The following is a 19190-nucleotide window of genomic DNA, read 5'->3' on the forward strand; positions in this document are numbered from 1 at the left end:
CGGATAGTCATTTTTTAATCGCAGCTCATTATGCCCTTTGTAAATCGGAGAATGTTTTTAAAAATTTAATTGATTCAAGCCATCAGAGAATGTTTTCAAAAAAAGTCGGTGTGATTTTATTGTCATACGTCAATTATAATTCGATGTGAGCAGCATATATCCAAAGTGCTTATTATTATTAAGACATTAAATAATAATAATATGCGCACTTTTCGAGTCGAGACGAGACACCCCCTGTAGATAAAATACGTGACAAAAATAATGTTAAACGAAGATTGTGCGTTCAAATTGGGGTAAACATCTCTGAATCATATTCTTACTTTATGTTTATAATATATCACTTGCTCAGGCCATCTCCGAAATCCCATCCAATAAATAACTATAGAATGAAATTCTGCCACATATCTATTTATCAAACATTAGTGGAGCAGCGTGACGGTACAAGATCCAACAGTTCCACTAAAAAATTAGCAATAATTGCATATATATGCAAAAATTTAATAGATTTCCGTTAAATAAATCCTGTATATCTTGTATGACTATAAGAAAAATCTCATGATACGTAATAATATTTATTTCAAAGATTCCACACCTACTAATTACCTAGTTTTAGCATTTATGTAGTAATATTTAAAAACTATTTACATCTTTCATATGATTATTAATATTTTTTCTGATGTATATAATCTAGATAGAAACGGGCTAAAGGTGCACAATATTACAGGCATGTGATAAACTTCCTAGCTCACTCGTTTTTGTTGCCGAGATGGCCCAGTGGTTAGAACGCGTGCATCTTAACCAATGATTTCGGGTTCAAACCCAGGCAGGCACCACTGAGTTTTCATGTGCTTAATTTGTGTTTATAATTCATCATGTTAAGTATTATGTAAAAGTTTCTTTGATTTTTGTTACAAATTATATTTCAATTTTTAATATACACAAGATTTTGTCTTTAATATACTTAGTTTATGAAGGTACGAGTATTTTGAGTTTCGTAAATGTTATATTAGGTATATTTTTCCTAAATATTACGTAAAAAAGTTTGAGCAATGACTTCAAACCGATGAAGTGAAACAATTGAGTAAAACGGTGAGTCAGTGTAACTATAGGCACAAGGGACATAACATCTTAGTACCCAAGGTTGGTGGCGCACTGGCGATGTAAGGAACAGTTAATGTTTCTTACAGCGCCATTGTCTATGTGCGGTGGGGACCACTTACCATCAGCCCATCAGGCCCATATGCTCGTCCGTCAACCTATGCCATAAAATAAGTATATACATATAAATGTATTTATTTAGTTAACACAAAAAAAATATTATCATTTACCTATTTGACGTACTTCATAAGGATATTTTTCTTTAGTAAAATAATGCTTATAAGGCTTACAAATAATCATTTTTAATCGACGGAAATATAAATAGGTTAACAGTATAACTAAATGCTGAAACTAATTATTTTAGTCTTTTGGTAAAGCGCTGTCACTTTTTCCCCGAGAGTAGACTCTGTACGCCGTCTTCGAGCCCAGCATCCTATCTAGAAGACTATGTTTCGCTCTTCTTCTATGTGTGAGTACTTCTCGGCAAAGGTCGTGGAACACCTCGCCTACTTGATTCACCTGTTCCGCGGCTGCAACTTCTGCGAAGCTGCATTCAAAATCCTTAGCTAATATTTCCCCTTCTTCAGGGCTCACCTATAATTTAAATGTTAATTTGCCATTAATTAAATGCAATTCAATTATGCCTATCGAAATGCTTTTTTTCCAACACGTTATAAAAGTAAAATTTAGACGTTTCCACACATACATTTTATTGTTATATGTATTTATTATATTCCAATGAATACATAAAAAAAACTATTTAGGCTGTATACGGGTCATGTAACAATAGGCATATTTTTAAATAAAATGCCCGAATAATATTTTATCATATAATATAATTCGTTTATGTTTATAAAATTTTACCTCACTTTTTTCGATTATTATATTGAATAGTCAGATTTAAATAAATACGTTGTTCACCTGTCTCAAATGCACCATATCTGCCTTGTTACCGACGAGGGTTAGCGGCACTTCGGGTTGCAAACTCTGCTTCGCTCTCCGTACATAGTTAAATGAATCTCTATCAGTTATTGAATAAACTAGGAACAGGCCATCGGCCCATTGTGCTATTTCATTCCCCGGGAGATCGTCCAAACTCTGTAAATAAAGATTTATATGACATTATATAATTATATAAGCAAGTATTTCTTAACACTATTATTAATTATAATAATATACATTTATATTTAAAATTTAAATCGTTGCTTAATTAAGGAATGTTTAAAATAAAGCGTGACGTAAAAAGTAAAAAAAAGCGTTGAGAAAAAGATTTTATTACGTCATCATTGCCGACGGTACAATAAACATACTTCACATCAGCACTGTAAGAAATAATCCCAGCACCGTCGTGCACTACCATCCATAGGATCTCAGGCGTTATTTTTGTGCCCGTAATTACACCTGCTCACTCGGCAGAACACCAATACTAAATACTAAAAGGATGACCTTCTAGCCGCAATTTAGCAATACAAAGTTTGGTATTTCGAGAAAATAGTAGGTTTCCACCTACTCAGTGAGTCATGCACAAAACCTTTTGTTATTTTTACATCAATATAAATATGGAATAATAATGTTTTAATGTAATTGATTTATATATATTATAAGGTGAAGTTAAATTTGTACCAGTTACCTTTGGACAGGTATCTAAAATTTCGAAAAGTATTGGCTCCCCATCTAAGAGCGCCTCGTGTTTGTATTTGCTTTCTGAAAAAAAAAAAAAAACACAAAATATTACACCAAAACAAAATCTATTCTCGCTGATTCTCCTTGATTTGTTTGCTTTTTTTATACGAAACATTAATTTTAAGACAAAGGAAATTATCTATATATATGATAATTTTCGAATTTAAAAAAGTAAATCAAAAACTTTGATTAGCTTTATAATGATATTTCTATTATCGTGTATTTTAACACAGTAATTACGTGAGTTAATACGTTTACAGATAGTATCAATAAAGCACGACTATATTAAATAAAGTACCATGTCTAAACAAATGTTAATTAATAAATTGCTGCAATAGCAGCATTTGGAACATAATATGTAATATATATGGTTTGCGAGTTACGTTGGTAACTTAACAAGTGTATACAGCAACTTACCCTGTTGATGATCGTACTCTCCGATGTATCTTTTTGTAAGAAATCGAACCGTGAGTGCTGTCGACAATAAAAAAATATACTATTATATATAACATTTATGACACATTTACATTTAATTGAATAAAAATGTAAATAATAAGCTAAAATAACATTTAAGTTGTATATAGATTGACTTTAAAAAAATGTCTTAATTTTATAATGTAATCAAATAACAAGTTTTATTCGAATCCATTAATCTGTTCGAGCGTGTTCAAGTAAAAAATAACCTAACATTAAATAATAATTGTAAGCATTGTATGTTGTTAAGTAATATATTTAAATTGATTGCGAGTTCAAACCCAGGCAAACACCACTGAATTTCCTTGTACTTAATTTGTGTTTAATTCCTTGTGCATAATTCATCACGTGCGCCGCGGTAAAGCGAAACATCTTGAGGAAATCTACATGTGTCTAATTTCAATGAAATTCTGTCACATGCCACAAGCACATGAAAATTCAGTGCTTGCCTGGGTTACAACCCACAATCATCGGTTAAGATACGCGTTCAAACCAATGGGCCACTTGGGCACTTAGGAACTACCTTTTCATCGCATACTCTACAACCAAACTTCAATACGTTGTATAATTGTGTTTTAGTCGGAAGGGTTAGTAAGTCAGGTTAACTACAGGCACAACGTAATCCACCGCACGCCTAACGTTGCCGGCGCATTGGCGATGTAAGGAATGGCAATATTTTTTACAATGTATATAGGTTGTTGTTTTTCATTTGCCCGTTTGCCTACAAATATTATTAAATAATAAACATAGACTTCTAATTAAGTCTATTAATGTAAATCTTTTTCAAATATTTATAATTATAAGACCAGCTTGAAGAAAATACATTATATAGAAAAATTGGCACACAGCATTCCGGGTCAAAATAGTCGGTCTTCATAGGCGCCTTGTGTCTCGAAGCCGAGGGACTTTATCCAGATTTAACAGTATCAGATTAAGTTCAAAAGAATAGAATTAGTTTAGAAATATTCAGGTCGAAGAAATAAAAGAACGATTTTAATTTAATGAGATAAAACGTGTAATATAATAAAATAAAAATATTAAGTGACAAAAGAAATATTAAAAAAAAAAAGCAATCAACGCAATGAAACATTCTTTAACAATTTATAAAAAATAAATTACACTGAAAATTAATTTTACAAAATGAAATAGAATTTGAGTTTATTCTTATATATGTTGATAATTTATTATTAAAATTAATTAGTTACAACTAACCTAAAATGGTTATTTCGAAAAGAATCGAAGTTTCTTTTCGAAAACGAACGAACGTCCCGGGAACTTTGACCTCGAGACCTAAGGTTTGAAAAATGTCGAGACTTCACAAACTCTTACATTAATAATTGAAGAAAATTAAAATAATAATTCACACAAAATGAGGACCACATTCAGAGTCAATGAAGAAGTCTCCAACTCTTATTTGCATATGAATACAGTATCGCTATTATCATTAACAATCCTAAGCGCTTGTGGGAAATAAAATTACCTAACTAAAGAAAGCAAAAAACTTAAAAAGCAAATCGTAAGAGAATACCATGTTTATCTTCTGTCTGTAGTCTTTGTCTAGTGTACTTTACTTTATTGTCTAAATGTATGATAATACAATTAATATATCTACTAATTCGATGATTTGAAAATTAACATATGAAAAAATCTCAAATAAGTAGGTATGACCATTGTATCCTTACACACCGTTTTATTTTTATATTTACCGTATGCAATATGTTAACCTACAGAAATGTAAATAAATGAAATTTCGATAGCAAAGTATAACCGATGATAAATGTGATTTCGATCTCACAGAAATAACTTGTATTTACGATACGAATATCACGCCCGTGAAACTAACGCAATGAGTTCAAATCTTCTTTTATAAGCAGACGAAATGATGCGGATGTCTATGTAACTCGGTCATTATAGACGTTTTATTAAACTCGTAATCAAATTGTTTTTAATTTTACTTCAATAAAATATGGTTAAAGTACTGTAAATATATTATATGTATATATTTTGCTAATCTAACTTTTGTAATAAAATAAAAAACAAAAGTTTTCAAATAAATACTTATAAACGAGTGTAATGATATTGAATATAATCGACATTGCAATAGCGTCTTTAATGTGTGCCAGCCGTGGTATTAGGTATATACCACGGCTATCATACATTATAAATTTGAGCATCTTGATTGACACTAAGAATTTTGAAGATAAACGCATTCGAAATGGAATGGGCGTGTATTACAAATAGCCGCAAGATCTTGTAAAAATAAACGATAAAATTCGATCGGCATCTGTCTTAATATTGGATTCTGTTTGTTTGTTGAGCACACAATAAACATGTCCAAGGAATGACGACCGCTTTCGAAATTACGAGAGCATTAAAAGACTAGCGCGTGTTTCACGTTTATTAAAAATAAATTTAACGTAACATCAGGGCACTACGCATCATTGAACCGAGACTGTGATGGCTTCAGAACTAGGAAGGCAGAACCCACGCGAGGTCATAAAATTCTTTTTTTTTTTCAATAACAATTTAATGACATATTATAAATCCTATTTAATTTCTTTTACCTTCTAATAATAAATTTTAACGCAAACATGTGTTCTTGTAAATAAAATAGATTCTAAAATTATTCAAAGTTGAGTATAAAATAATAAACAGATCTCGTATATAATTCGCCTAAGATATGTGGTACCTTAATACAACCAGATGTAGTTGATGTATTAATAAAGTTTCCTAAAATACTTGCAACTATGAATTAACATAAAACTACATTCTGGAATTTTCATTTCGAAATTAGAATGACAATTTAAAAAATAAATTAACATTTTTTTTGAATAATGTAACCAGTTCGTTTTTAATGAATTTAGTTGTAAATTGCTTTGAATATTTACAATAAAACCAGAATAAGTCATAAAATAAAACTTAGGCATTTGAGATGTTTCCTAGAGAAATTCAATGCAATATTTCACAAAAAAAAGTTTAAGACACATCGAAATAATTTACATAATTTACATTTTATCTAAGCTTGTGTTTCCTTATATGTACGTTTATAACTTATTGCATTTGATATTATTTTAAAAAGCGTTTTATTTGTTTTATATCTGTATTTAACAATGATGAATGTCTGTATTTATAATAAAGTTTAGTTATCGTAGAAAATTCCAGTGTGACTTTATTTACTTGAAATTGAAAACATTTTCAATGCAAATAAAAATCATGTTTATTTATGTTTAAAATTAATGAAACCTGACGTAACATTATTAATTTTATTGTTATCCACCAAACTGCAACAAAATAAAAGATGTGTCTTGAATATCGACCGAAATTATTAAACAATTGAGGAAAATTCTAAAAATTTGTAACTTTTAAACATTATTTATTTATCTTATTTTCTATTTTTTATAACGCAAAAGCGTCAATACATAACAAAAAAAATATACTGATTCGTTTTGAATTACAATTCTGTGAAAATTGTACTTACGATCATATTATGTAGCTGATGCAAACTTAATTATTCAAATTCCCCTTTTTCATATATTAATATAAAAATTTCATAGATAGTTTATTTATTGCATATATACTATATTTATGAAAAACAAAGCAATTTTCTTTCTTAAATACTTGTAGTTCTCTTCATCGTTCAAATGAAGGCGGCCTTTTTGGTCCAAACTTAGTTTTTGAAGTATAGTAAAGCACCATGAAATTTATGTACCGCTATAAGAGATTGTCGTTTGCTCTGTTCCGGTGGGGTCTGCCAAATAATTCTACACTACATTATATGAATTTCAGTGCAATAAGTAATTCAGTGCAACTGACGTTTATAAGTTCATGGATACTTTGTAATAGGATTTCCTGCAAGCGCGCAGTATGTTATTGTTTACAGCTTAGTGGAACTGCGCTTATATTTGGATTGAAATCTGATGTACTCACTAGAATCTGATGAACTTTTATTAATTCCAGGTAAAAATAAGTCACAGAACATTGCGAAATATACAAAAGTTACTAGCACCTAATTTCTATGGATCCTTTTTGAATATTTATAATTAATTAATTATTATTATAAGTAATTATTTATATATTTGACGACCTCCGTGGTCGAGTAGTGCATACACCGATTTTCATGGGTACGCCACTCCGACGTCCCGGGTTCGATTCCCGGCCGAGTTGATGTATAAAAAGTTCATTTGTTTTCTATGTTGTCTTGGGTCTGATGTGTTTGTGGTACCGTCGTTACTTCTGATTTTCCATAACACAAGTGCTTTAGCTATTTACATTGGGATCAGAGTAATCTATGTGATGTTGTCCAATATTTATTTATTTATATTTATTTATCTTAATACTGAGTGAAACAAAGAAATACATCTTTATTTAGAGAATCACACTAACTTTGCATCATATAAAAAGTAAAGCACGGGTTGCAAAGAAAAAAAAATTAAGAAAAAATATTTATAACTTATTATAATGAGTGCTATAAATCTTGCTAGGTACCATGGTTTCGGAAAGTATTACGATTCATTATTTAAATAATTCATTGCACAAAACTAACGTTAGATATCCAGATACAGATGATGATGTCCTTCTGACCGATTTTGGTCGCGGCGGCCAGTCCCAAGGGACTATCGGTATAAAGCACACAAGTACACCCTCCTTCCGTCGCTCTCATACTCAGATAGGACAGTACCAAATGCTTTACGCGCTTTCCACTGAATTTTAATATCCGCCAATTTCAGGCTGAGAATTACTCAACAGAAGAATCCAACAAATCATGTAGTGATCGGCTTCTTAAGCCACGAGACAATGTTAAGCAAGTTATCAGCGAAAAGGCCCACTTTGCGTAACGGACATTACTCTGTGTGAGTTGGTATTAAGGTGTGTCTACTACCATCCAATTATATTGATTGCATGTTTTTCTCATTCACTTTTCTTTCGTGCATTTGATGTAGCAGTCATATGTATAAAGTATATCATATGTACACAATACTTATTATAAAATTCAATAAATTATAATTTCCTAGAAGACTGATTAAAATAAATAAAAAGAAATGTTTTGCGAGTACATCCAAGATAAATATCCTACTGCTGAGCTAAGGCCCCCTCTCCTATGTATAGCGAGTACACCTATGTACATACATACAGAATAGACATACGTCAAGTCATATACCCAATGTTCTTTAGGATTGTCTTAAAGAGTTAAATTTTTCTAGCGATTACACCTCAATTAATCGCTAGGAATTAACTAAGGAGCCTCGATATTAACATATTGTATTGAAAATAGTAATTGTATTGATTCATAATTGCTTATGACATTATGTTTTAGGGATGTTCGATTCAAATTACGAAATATATTTATTGTTTTATCGTAAATCGATTTATTCGAATCGCTTCTGTTTAGTTTGTTGTGATTCTCTTAAATATCCGAATATATACGACATACAATATCAATCATAATAAAGCAAATTATTCTAGACTTACTTATATAGATACTCGCTCGGATAATATGCATAGTACAGACAAAATAATATTTGAGCATCTTTGTGGTAGAATAAAATAATAATATTGTGTTTATGCAAAACATACCAGTAGAAATAAAAGACGTAAAACGGCAGTAAACCAACTACAACAACTAAATAACGTTCGTAGAAATTGTATTCAATTATAATAAAATAAGAATAAAAAAAATATTTTATTGAGTGAAAATGTATTCGAATCTATCTAATGATTTAATCAATTACCGATGCTACTGTCAATTTAATTCAGAGGAAAAATATCGATGTATTTGAGTCAATTATATAGCTTATTGCCAAAGCATGCCAAAGCATGCCAAAGCATGTCTATTTATTTTAAAAATAATCTTTAATAATCAGATTAGAATTAGATTAGATATTGGCAAAGTCTTTAACTATAAAAAATAAAATTAAGAATGCACATGACAAAATAAAAATGACTTGGAAAATTATTAATTGTGAAACTGGTAGATGTGGCAGTCGCAGCTCCGAATTGAACTTAAATTATAATATTAAAGTCATAAATAGTGAACGGGAAATTGCTTCAGTTTTTGAACAATTTTTTGCTGACAGTTTCTACAACTAAGTTACTTATTTCTTCTCCAGCAGCTGCTGAATCATTGATGAAAGAAAATGTACGAGAATGCAAATCAAAATTTAATTTTACCCCTGTAAACACCAATGACATAATTTGTACATTTAAGTCATTAAACATTAAGAAAACTGCTGATCTATGGGGTATTTCTGTAAAGGTGATTAATTCAATTATTGATGTGATTGCACCTTATCTTGCAATAATATTTAATGATTGTGTTCAACGTGGTGTATTTCCTGACCTGATGAAACATAGTAAAGTCATTCCAATATTTAAATCTGGTAGCTCTTGAGATCCTAACAACTATAGGTCAATTTCAATACTACCATCCCTCAGCAAAATATTTGAAAAAGATATTCTAAATCAATTATTAGCATATTTCAATAGATACAATCTGCTTCATAGAAAACAATTTGGATTTAGGAGGGGTCGCTCGACTACCGACGCAGGTATCGAACTTATAAGAAATATCTATGAAGCCTGGGAGAAGTCGCAGAATGCCTTACGGATTTTCTGCGACTTATCCAAAGCCTTTGATTGTGTTCAACATGAAACTCTGGTCAGGAAACTATATCACTATGGAATTAGAGAATGTGCACTCGACCTTCTGATTTCTTATCTTAACAATAGAATTCAGAGGGTTGACGTTAAAGGGACAAGGTTTCCTGGGGTCTCAGTTGGTATGGGGGTCCCACAAGGACCAATTCTTGGACCTTTTCTATTCCTCGTATACATAAATGACTTGCCCTTTCTTGTTGGGAACAAAAAATGTACTAAAATTTTATTTATGTAAATGATTGTTTGTTAATTATAATTTAGTAGTAACGCATTTATGCTCATATTTATACAATTTACATAAATATAATTTACATTGATGCCTAAATTTTATAAATATAAAAATTAAAAACTTTTTCACTACGGATTACCGCGGAATTGTGGCAAAAATGCATAGTAGCATTTCCCCGTTGAATCGCAATTCGATTATCAGGGCAAAAAATGAAAATAAATTATTCATGTTTGAAAAAATATATAATTGAATCAAATACCCCCTTTGTTTGCTTGTAAATCAAAAGACTATAACGACTTTTTAATTTTAATTGTTTATATAATCAATATAAACTGGCGATACTCCAGCATGGTTAGCCAAATAACAGGTTATTGGCATCTCCCATGATGTCGTCACTGTTGCAATCAAAATAATTTAATAAAATAAGTTATTCTACTAAGTTTGCAAAAGTACTTTAAAATGTTGATTGTTCTAATAAAAGGTCACAAAAAATATGTTTCCGCATCTATGCATAAAATTAAATTAAATTTTAAACCTTTTTTATTCCCGCAAAAACGCTGTCAGTCATTTTGTTGACGTAATATTGGTAAAAACAACAGTTGTGTATATACGACCGACACTTATTCATCGTTAATGCGATGGCGTTCAAGGCGTTCAAGGCGATGGCGAAATAGATCGAACGGTGAAGCTCAGGATTAACATAAGGTGGATGAAATGGCGGCAGGTTACGGGAACAATTTATGACCCCGTATTCCCCTTAAACATAAGGGGAAGATCTATAAGACCATGGTCAAACCTGCTGTTCTATATGGATCAGAGTGTTGGGCTATAAAAGGGATGACTGAAAAACAATTGCATGTGGCGGAGATGAGAATGCTGAGAGGAATTTGTGGTGTTACGCGAATGGATAGAGTAAGGAATGAGTACGTAAGAGGAAGTTTGAAAGTGGCACCGGAACCGAGAAGCTATCTGGAAACCGGCTGTCTTGGTATAAGCATGTTATGCGGTGGAATGAGGACCATGTTGTGAGAAAGGTATTGAGAATGGATGTGGATGAATATAGAGGTAGGGGACGACCCAAGAAACGATGGATGGATTGTGTGAAAGACGATATGGTTAGAAAGAATGTTACTAGTGAGATGACGTCCGACAGAGAAGTATGGAAGAAGAAGGCATGCTGCGCCGACCCCAAGTAAAATTGGGATAAGGGCAGGAGGATGATGACCCATTCAACGTTAACAGCTATAAATATTTGGTGTTTTTTGGGAAAATAATGACTTACCATCGCTATCGTTGGTGTGTAGTGTCTAGTTATACAGATAATAGCATTAAAACTCCAGAAAAGTTGTTTATCAAAGTACCAGATGATATTGAAATGTCAGTTTTTGCCTATCTGACGTCACACCTGTGCGACTCGTGTTTTTGATATACAGACTAAAAATTATTAAAATCACAATTTATTTTTCACTACCGAAAGTACCCTATTGCGTGTTTACTTACCGATTTATTTAACAAGAGGACGTATACAAAATATACTTATAGTTTCGATTTCAGCAGCAACCTACGACTCGTATTACAATATAACTGGATCTACAATTTGTTCGCTCATAAAGATACAGTTTTTATATTCACGTTTCATTATTAATAGGTTCAACTTTTTAATAATAATTTTATTTACAGACATGACCTCGGAACGTTTTTATGAGAAAGAAGATCTCGACAAAAAAGAGCGATTTTTTTAAACCTACTTATATTATTTCAACGCGTTCAAAAACTATGTTCAAATCGTTTAAAATGGCACAAAAATATCATTTATACTTACAGTCACTACTGAGAAATTTCGCCTAATGACCCATTACATTTTTCGTATGTTAAAACAACGCATTATGTAGAGCTGTTTTGTAGACATATAGACCGACGAATCTTAACAATCAACTCTCACAAAAGCCTGTCAACCCGTCACAAGAAACACGTGCTATATTTCACGCTTTGAACGGAACACCCAAATATTTATCCAACTCGAAGTGAAGATTGAAACAAAATTTTCTCATAAAAATATCTGGAAGAAAAGTTTATGAATAAAAACATACATTGTTAATCGTTGCGGAGGCGATGGTAACGATTAATTGTTACACTTTTATAGCGAAGTTGCCGAGATCAAAGAGATACAAATAAAAAACTACATTAGCGAGAGTTTTAGTTACAACGTAAAAGTTCTTCTAGAATTGTGATACTAAAAAATGTAAGCATTCAATACGTACGTAATGATATATCTTAATGACGAGGATATAGATCCTGGGACGTTTCTTGTCTTGAAGTCCCGGGAGCTTATCCTATTCAAATCAAATGTATTTTATTTAAGAAAACTTTACAATAAACGGTTTTTGAATCGTCAATATTTAAACATACCACCGTTTCGGACACAGCCTCTAGCGAGAAGAAACGGTAAGAAACTCGCATAGTTGCTCTTTTTAATTAAACAGATTTACGATGCATTTCTGCAAAATAAATACAATTTCAATATCTGCGGCATAACCCCATAACATAAAATAAACTGCATTCCACACGGTCAAGATTTATACAGTAACTATTTTTAATTCATATTTAAGCACTTAATGTTATTAATTCTTATGTTAATAAATCACTACCTAATACAACCTCAAAAAAAAACGTTTAATTTTCCGACTATTTTGTTCACCTATGCTGTCACTGTCTGATTTTATAATTAGATGTGCGGATTGCTTATATTTCTATGTTAACATATTTAAATAAAATAATATTGATTTATTTAATCTTTTAGACACATCTGTATATTACAGGAAAAAAATATAAGTAAATTAAAAATAGCATCACATTGAACCAAATCCCATTATAAATAAGAAAAATGACAAAATACGTTCAATATATTTTGATTATTTTAAAAATGGTAATTTTGTTGATACAAGTAGCCAAAAAATAATTGTTTTATTTCCTGACGTTCCGGAACTTGACTTAAGGATGTCCCGTGTTGGTGATATTAAACGTCTAGATATCCCAAGCTGTACTAATGATATTTCTAGAAAACTAAACGTGTACATCTCAGGCGATTTTAACGTTATAAAGGTATTAACTATAATATATATGCTAGTATTCTTGCCACCATTCCACGCGGTCATGATTTATGCAGCAACTATTTCAAAATCATTTTTACATTATGAAGTGTACATAAAGCGTGTATCTACAAATACTGTGATTAGATTTTTTAATTTAACTTATTGTGACACGTAATATTAGCCTTCGTACATTACTGTTGATAATCGTTTTGGGTTATATGTTATTATTACCTCTATAATTTAAAGATGTATTCTTAAAACTGATTGGAGACATTATGTATTTAAAAACATAACCATAATAAAACATGAATTGGTTTACCTTTCCTACTATTTAATAAATAAAAGGATATTATACCCGAGGAAAAATCGAAATCATGAAACTTTTAACACAGTGCAGTACCCGATGCCATACAAGAAACCGTTGATTAATATATTGCTAAGAAATCGGTAGAGTTAGAATATTCCATTATGAAAATAAAAAAGAACATTTTATATAACGTGTTTAATTTTTAAATTGTTTTTAATGACCTTCGTCATTCAACACTCAAAGTTTACAACCCTGAAAGTGTTAAATGAAATATTTGACATATATATATAGAAGTAGATATCTTGCAAAAGGTCACGCCTACTGCGTTATATTATATTTGACGGTAAAATATTTTTAATAATTTATTACGAGTTCTCAACCAGGGAATCTCTTTTTACTAAACATTAAAATAAATGACAAGATTGTTCATTTACTCTTAAATATATACACATACAAGTTGTTGCCCGCGGATTTACTCGCGTGGAAGTTGAATCTATTTACAGATTAACTTAAAATATTACACCACATTGGTGTATATTTCATCCCTTAGATTAGAATATCCAGAAACGTTTAAATACGTATCTACTCATTTATAATAAATAAATAAAGTATCATGTATGTATCTAACTTAAAAAATGACGGACTTTCATACAAACTTTCAACCCCTATTTCACCCCCTTAGGGGTAGAATTTCCAAGACTCCTTCTTTAGAATGTGTCGACTCAATAAAACGATCCTACTCACCATATTTCATGGTCCTAACTTTAATAGTTTACGGTGATGATGAATCAGTCGGTCAGGACTTGCTATTTTATATAGATAGATATGGAGCTCCTAGTCTTGTTTAGTTACTATTTACACTATACACTGATTATAACGACAGAGTCTAAAATACGACTGGTATAAAACCTACTATAATATTGCCTTCTAGTGTACTGTCAAATATTATAAAATGTTATAAAATTATAATAAAACAAAGAAAAAGCAAAAAATAAATATACTTTTCGATACTTTTTACTAATTGCTATATTCGTAATAGTATACAATTTTGATTTTATTGTTTCAAGATCGAACAATCGACTTATAATTTTTTTGCTCGTTTGTCGTTTATTTGTTTCTAACGTTTCTTTTGACCAAATATATGTACATGTCAATCTAGAGCTCAGTTTCCCTCACCGTGCTTTGCAAGTGACCTTGAGCTGTCGGTTTACACTATCATCGTAATTGATTCGCAATATCTATATTATAAAACTAGTGCCCGACTATTCTGAAGTAATAACCCGACGAATTATATGGTAATTAGTTTAAAGTAATAAAAAAAATGCAATTTCAAAATCACCTAAAGTGCTTTATTTTGAGAAAATATTCTGATAGGCGCAATTGAGTTCAGCTGCTGGCCTGTTGCAACGCTCCGATATAAGTGCTTAGTGAATACAGCTCTCCAGAAATAAAAACTACTTACTTATTTATGCCGTATAGACGCTTTTTCGATTTAAATAAATAGATAGAATAATAGTAATGATATAAAATAAAAATATAAAACTATGTAACACTCAACGCCAAGACATAAGAAGTAATTTAAATTGTAAAAATAACACAATAACCTATGTGTGTGGGCACATCGCCTGTTTTCGTCATCACAAATAAATTAATTTTCAGATGTTTCGTATCGATAATCACGATGACTAGTTGACGTAATGATCTAATATATTGTTTCGATCGGCTCAGCATAAACAGAAATAGTTAACATATTTCCAAACATATTTTTAGCTCACTAGAGGGCGATCTTATAAGCACGTCATTGTCTTGTCTTGTCTTTGGCATATCATATCTAACTATACAGTTCTACTAATTCAGAGATTATTCAAATACATAACTTATAAAATATATTATAAACACCTGCTTTTGCATTTCGTTGTGACGTTTTTTTATTTATAATTTTAAAACAAATTATATTTTACTTCAAGTAGACTATCGAATCTAAGACTGATGTTACAAGTTCAATTCGACTTTGGCTTGGTAATCGACTTGCATAATGTTACTGATTGGATGGATTTTAGTATAGTCCTGTCTTAATTTACTTCTCTTTAATTTATAACAAAGAATAGTAGCCATGTCATTTTAGGTACAAAATATTAAACATTAAAATTTAGCTTTAGAACAAAAGCCCGATAACCGGTGAATTGTTGACGCTTAATCTATTCAAGCGACAAAAAGTAAAATATTTGTTTTAATTAAGAAAGATATTTTGTTTATAAACCAGAAACGATAAATAGCTGCATTAATGAACAGCACTGTGAATCATATTTTCCAACGAGTATCTCGCAAATAATTGTATATACAACTAACACTTAGTTAGTCTTAGTAGGTAATGTCAAGTGACTAGGATTAATAATAATGATGACTCGACTCATCGAGTCGGTATAACAAATCAAACAATATCATCATAATCAAGTTTATTTCGAAGTCAATCTGCCACTGTCATGAAACAAACTATGGCAAAATTAAACAATTAACTTACAATTAGGCAAGGCGAGATGATTTAGGGTACTAAATAATTATAGTGAATATATGATATACAGATGCCAAACGCAAAATGTTATCGAATATATATTTTATAAGAAGCGACGATTAAAGTCAATAAATGTCATAGTGATATTATTTTGTGTGAAAACTTTTTTTAACCGTGCAAAAGTATAAAGTGCATTCAAAATTTGTTCATTGACCCAAATACATATCAAAAGTACATGGCGCCGCAAGCCAATAACAATGTTGGCGCCAAAATTAGACGAAACCAATCTGAATTCTAGCAATTATAATGTCGATATATTTCACATCCTTTTGTGATTATATCTTATTAAATCAATTCTAGCAACACACGATGGCTTATGTTTTTATTGAAATAATGATGTTTTAGCAAGTACCTTGGTTCTTGATCGTTGCGAGATATTAATTCGGATTGCTTATTTTTATAATATTATACGGAAATTGTATTTATACACTATACATTTATACATTTGATTAAGATTGAAATAATTCCACCAAAGTTTAATCCTTGTATTTACATTCTACACACTTGAGTATGATACATTCGCATTGCAAGTTAAAATAAAGTAAATGTTTTGCAAAAGTATATATGTATGTATGTTTATTAACGTACTAATACATATTTATTAACATGATAAAATTAATCGCCTTTCGCTCTGTGTATCTACTTCATCATATTCAAATATGCCCAGTTTTTTCAAACCATGATCAGGATAAGCGAAAAGTACCGTCTAAAGTTATATTATTCTATGAAATTTTTTTTAATACATAAAAAAGCCTTGACCTTCTTTACAGAAAATAAGGAAGTAAGAATAGTACGGTAAAACCTTTATCAAACTTATGATCACTAACACGAGTAGTAGATACTAATTTTAAAAATAACCCGGATAATGCGAATTACACAAATGACAAACAATAACGACTTTTAATTTTTGTAAAACGTACTATTCTTAATTCTTCAAAAAAAGTAGCAATATAGACCTTTCCATCCAGGTGTTATAAACTCTCAAAAATATATTTAAATTCGTTAATTACATTATTTTTCATATTATGCTGAAAAACACAATAGCACAAGTCTCCCTTACGCACGCATTCGTCGCACACATACCGCTTTTGCCGACCGATGGTGCACCGACCACTGCCACTTTCACTTCGGACAGCGATGATTTCTTCCGTCTAATCCCTCGAGTTGTCATTTTCTCATGTGCATGACCCGACCGCGCGGCGAGCCTGCCGAATGCTCCGCGTACGGCGTTTGACGTACCGCTCACCGCTTCACTCAACGAAAACCCCGCTCCCGCCTACCAGCTAAAAATATATAAAGCGACACTGCTCTGACATCGGTTCCCGTGTTAATGGGTCAAGATCTGGCCAAGATCAGTCGTGTAAATAGGCATGTTTACGTCGCGTTGAGCTTCCTGACGCTTCGCGCCACGTGTCCGTGGCGACACGCCAATCTAATCAACGGATCTTAACTTAACAATTTTATTTCAATAATTTCTGACAAGGGCTACTTTAGTTTATTAACCATGTTATATATGTGTTTGAATTACTAGTTAGCATTGTTAAAAATTCAACGTTATTGTGCGATCTACTTCAAAATTACTACCTACTACAAATTTATTTTTGATTCAGTCGCTTTACAAATTTTTAAAAACCGTTTATTTTCTAGATGATGTTTTCTTAGTAAGTAATAGTTGACTACGGAAATGAATGTACAATAAAATCTTAAAAGAATGTTCATCGAAGACTATATACGGCAGATTGGAATGTTTGGCATATTGCCAAAAATCTGCCTTCACAATAAAATATCAGAAAACGTTAAAGAAATAATGATACAATAGTATCAGATAATCGGGCAATTTATTTTTCTATTCTTATATGTATTTTAAAAATAAAATGATATTATTCAAAAGAGAAAATCTTGTCCAAAGTTTATTTTGAAAAAGAGTGGTATTGTCATGTAACCAAACCGTGGCTATTATTATTATAGGGCTTTGACTTAGGCCCGATTGGGTGAATAACATCCACGGCAAATGTTTATGCATAGCTGTCTTTTAAAAAAAAATTTAAAAAAAACTTAAGTAATGTCTTTCAAATCATTAAACGATAATTTTCTAACGCTGGCATCAAAGTATTTCTGCTACTACTATTATTACAACTTGTTAACAACCGCTGCTCGAATATTGCATATATATTAAAATATTGTTTGAAAATGAATTAAAGATTAAAGTGTACTTGGCCTCTATAATTTTAAGGACGACTTATAAATATAATTCTTATTGTAACTTTATATTAACCGTGACGAACAACGTCGAACGCACCGTCAACCTTTTAGACCTAAGATCTTATTATTTATATATATCTTATTTTTAGTGATACCCAAGATCATGATACGATGAAAATGTGCCGCAGGAATAGCAACATTTAATCTTTAATCCTGACAGGCGTCGATTTATTTTCTACTCGGGAATAAGGGGATAATAAAAATGTTTATATTGAAGAATGAACGAACAAAAAAAAACCTGTTTCTGGGCTAAGAACTTCTCAAGCGTACGCAGTAATGTTTCATCACAATCGGAATAATGGTTTAGAAATGGATATGCGCTCAATGCATTCTTTTACATGTATAATTACGGATATTTTTACTTGCACGCTTGCTTACGAAAAAACAAACACTCTTTATAACAACTAAGTCACTTTACTCCGTCAGATTTGATTGCAGCATATTCTTGGAAGCTAAAGATATATAATTATTTATTATTGTAATCAAAGCAAAATCCTATTGCTAGGATAATTTGTATTTGTAACATTACCACTTTTTTTATTTAAATTAGAACGCTCACGAGTAAATGTGCCACCTGATGTAATAACATTTATTTAATGGCTCAACTAAGATGTTATGCTTCTTGTTAAAAGATATACAACATCTGGCTCACTCACTTTTATAACCGAAACACAAAATACGTTGCATTTGGCGGTGGAATAACGGCTGATAAAATTATATGGTGTTTAGTGTCGTGGTAGGTGGTGGCTAAAATATATAATAATGACTATACAAATCTTGATGTAATTACCCAATAAGTTTTTATGGAATATTAAGTGT

At 31.1% G+C, this 19190-nt stretch overlaps 1 protein-coding gene across 1 annotated transcript; it reads right to left on the reverse strand.

Moving 5' to 3' along the window:
- Positions 1-909: 909 nt before the first annotated feature.
- On the reverse strand, positions 910-17446 carry LOC113395936 (ras-related and estrogen-regulated growth inhibitor). Its single transcript, XM_026633685.2, has 5 exons — positions 17193-17446; positions 3199-3255; positions 2729-2802; positions 2020-2196; positions 910-1692 (listed from the first exon to the last, which is right to left on the reverse strand). The coding sequence occupies exons 1-5, from the start codon at positions 17278-17280 to the stop codon at positions 1459-1461; spliced, it is 630 nt and encodes a 209-aa protein (XP_026489470.1). The 5' UTR covers positions 17281-17446; the 3' UTR covers positions 910-1458.
- Positions 17447-19190: the final 1744 nt, after the last annotated feature.

The sequence above is a fragment of the Vanessa tameamea genome, chromosome Z, assembly GCF_037043105.1.
Source record: "Vanessa tameamea isolate UH-Manoa-2023 chromosome Z, ilVanTame1 primary haplotype, whole genome shotgun sequence".
In the NCBI taxonomy this organism is placed as follows: domain Eukaryota; kingdom Metazoa; phylum Arthropoda; class Insecta; order Lepidoptera; family Nymphalidae; genus Vanessa; species Vanessa tameamea.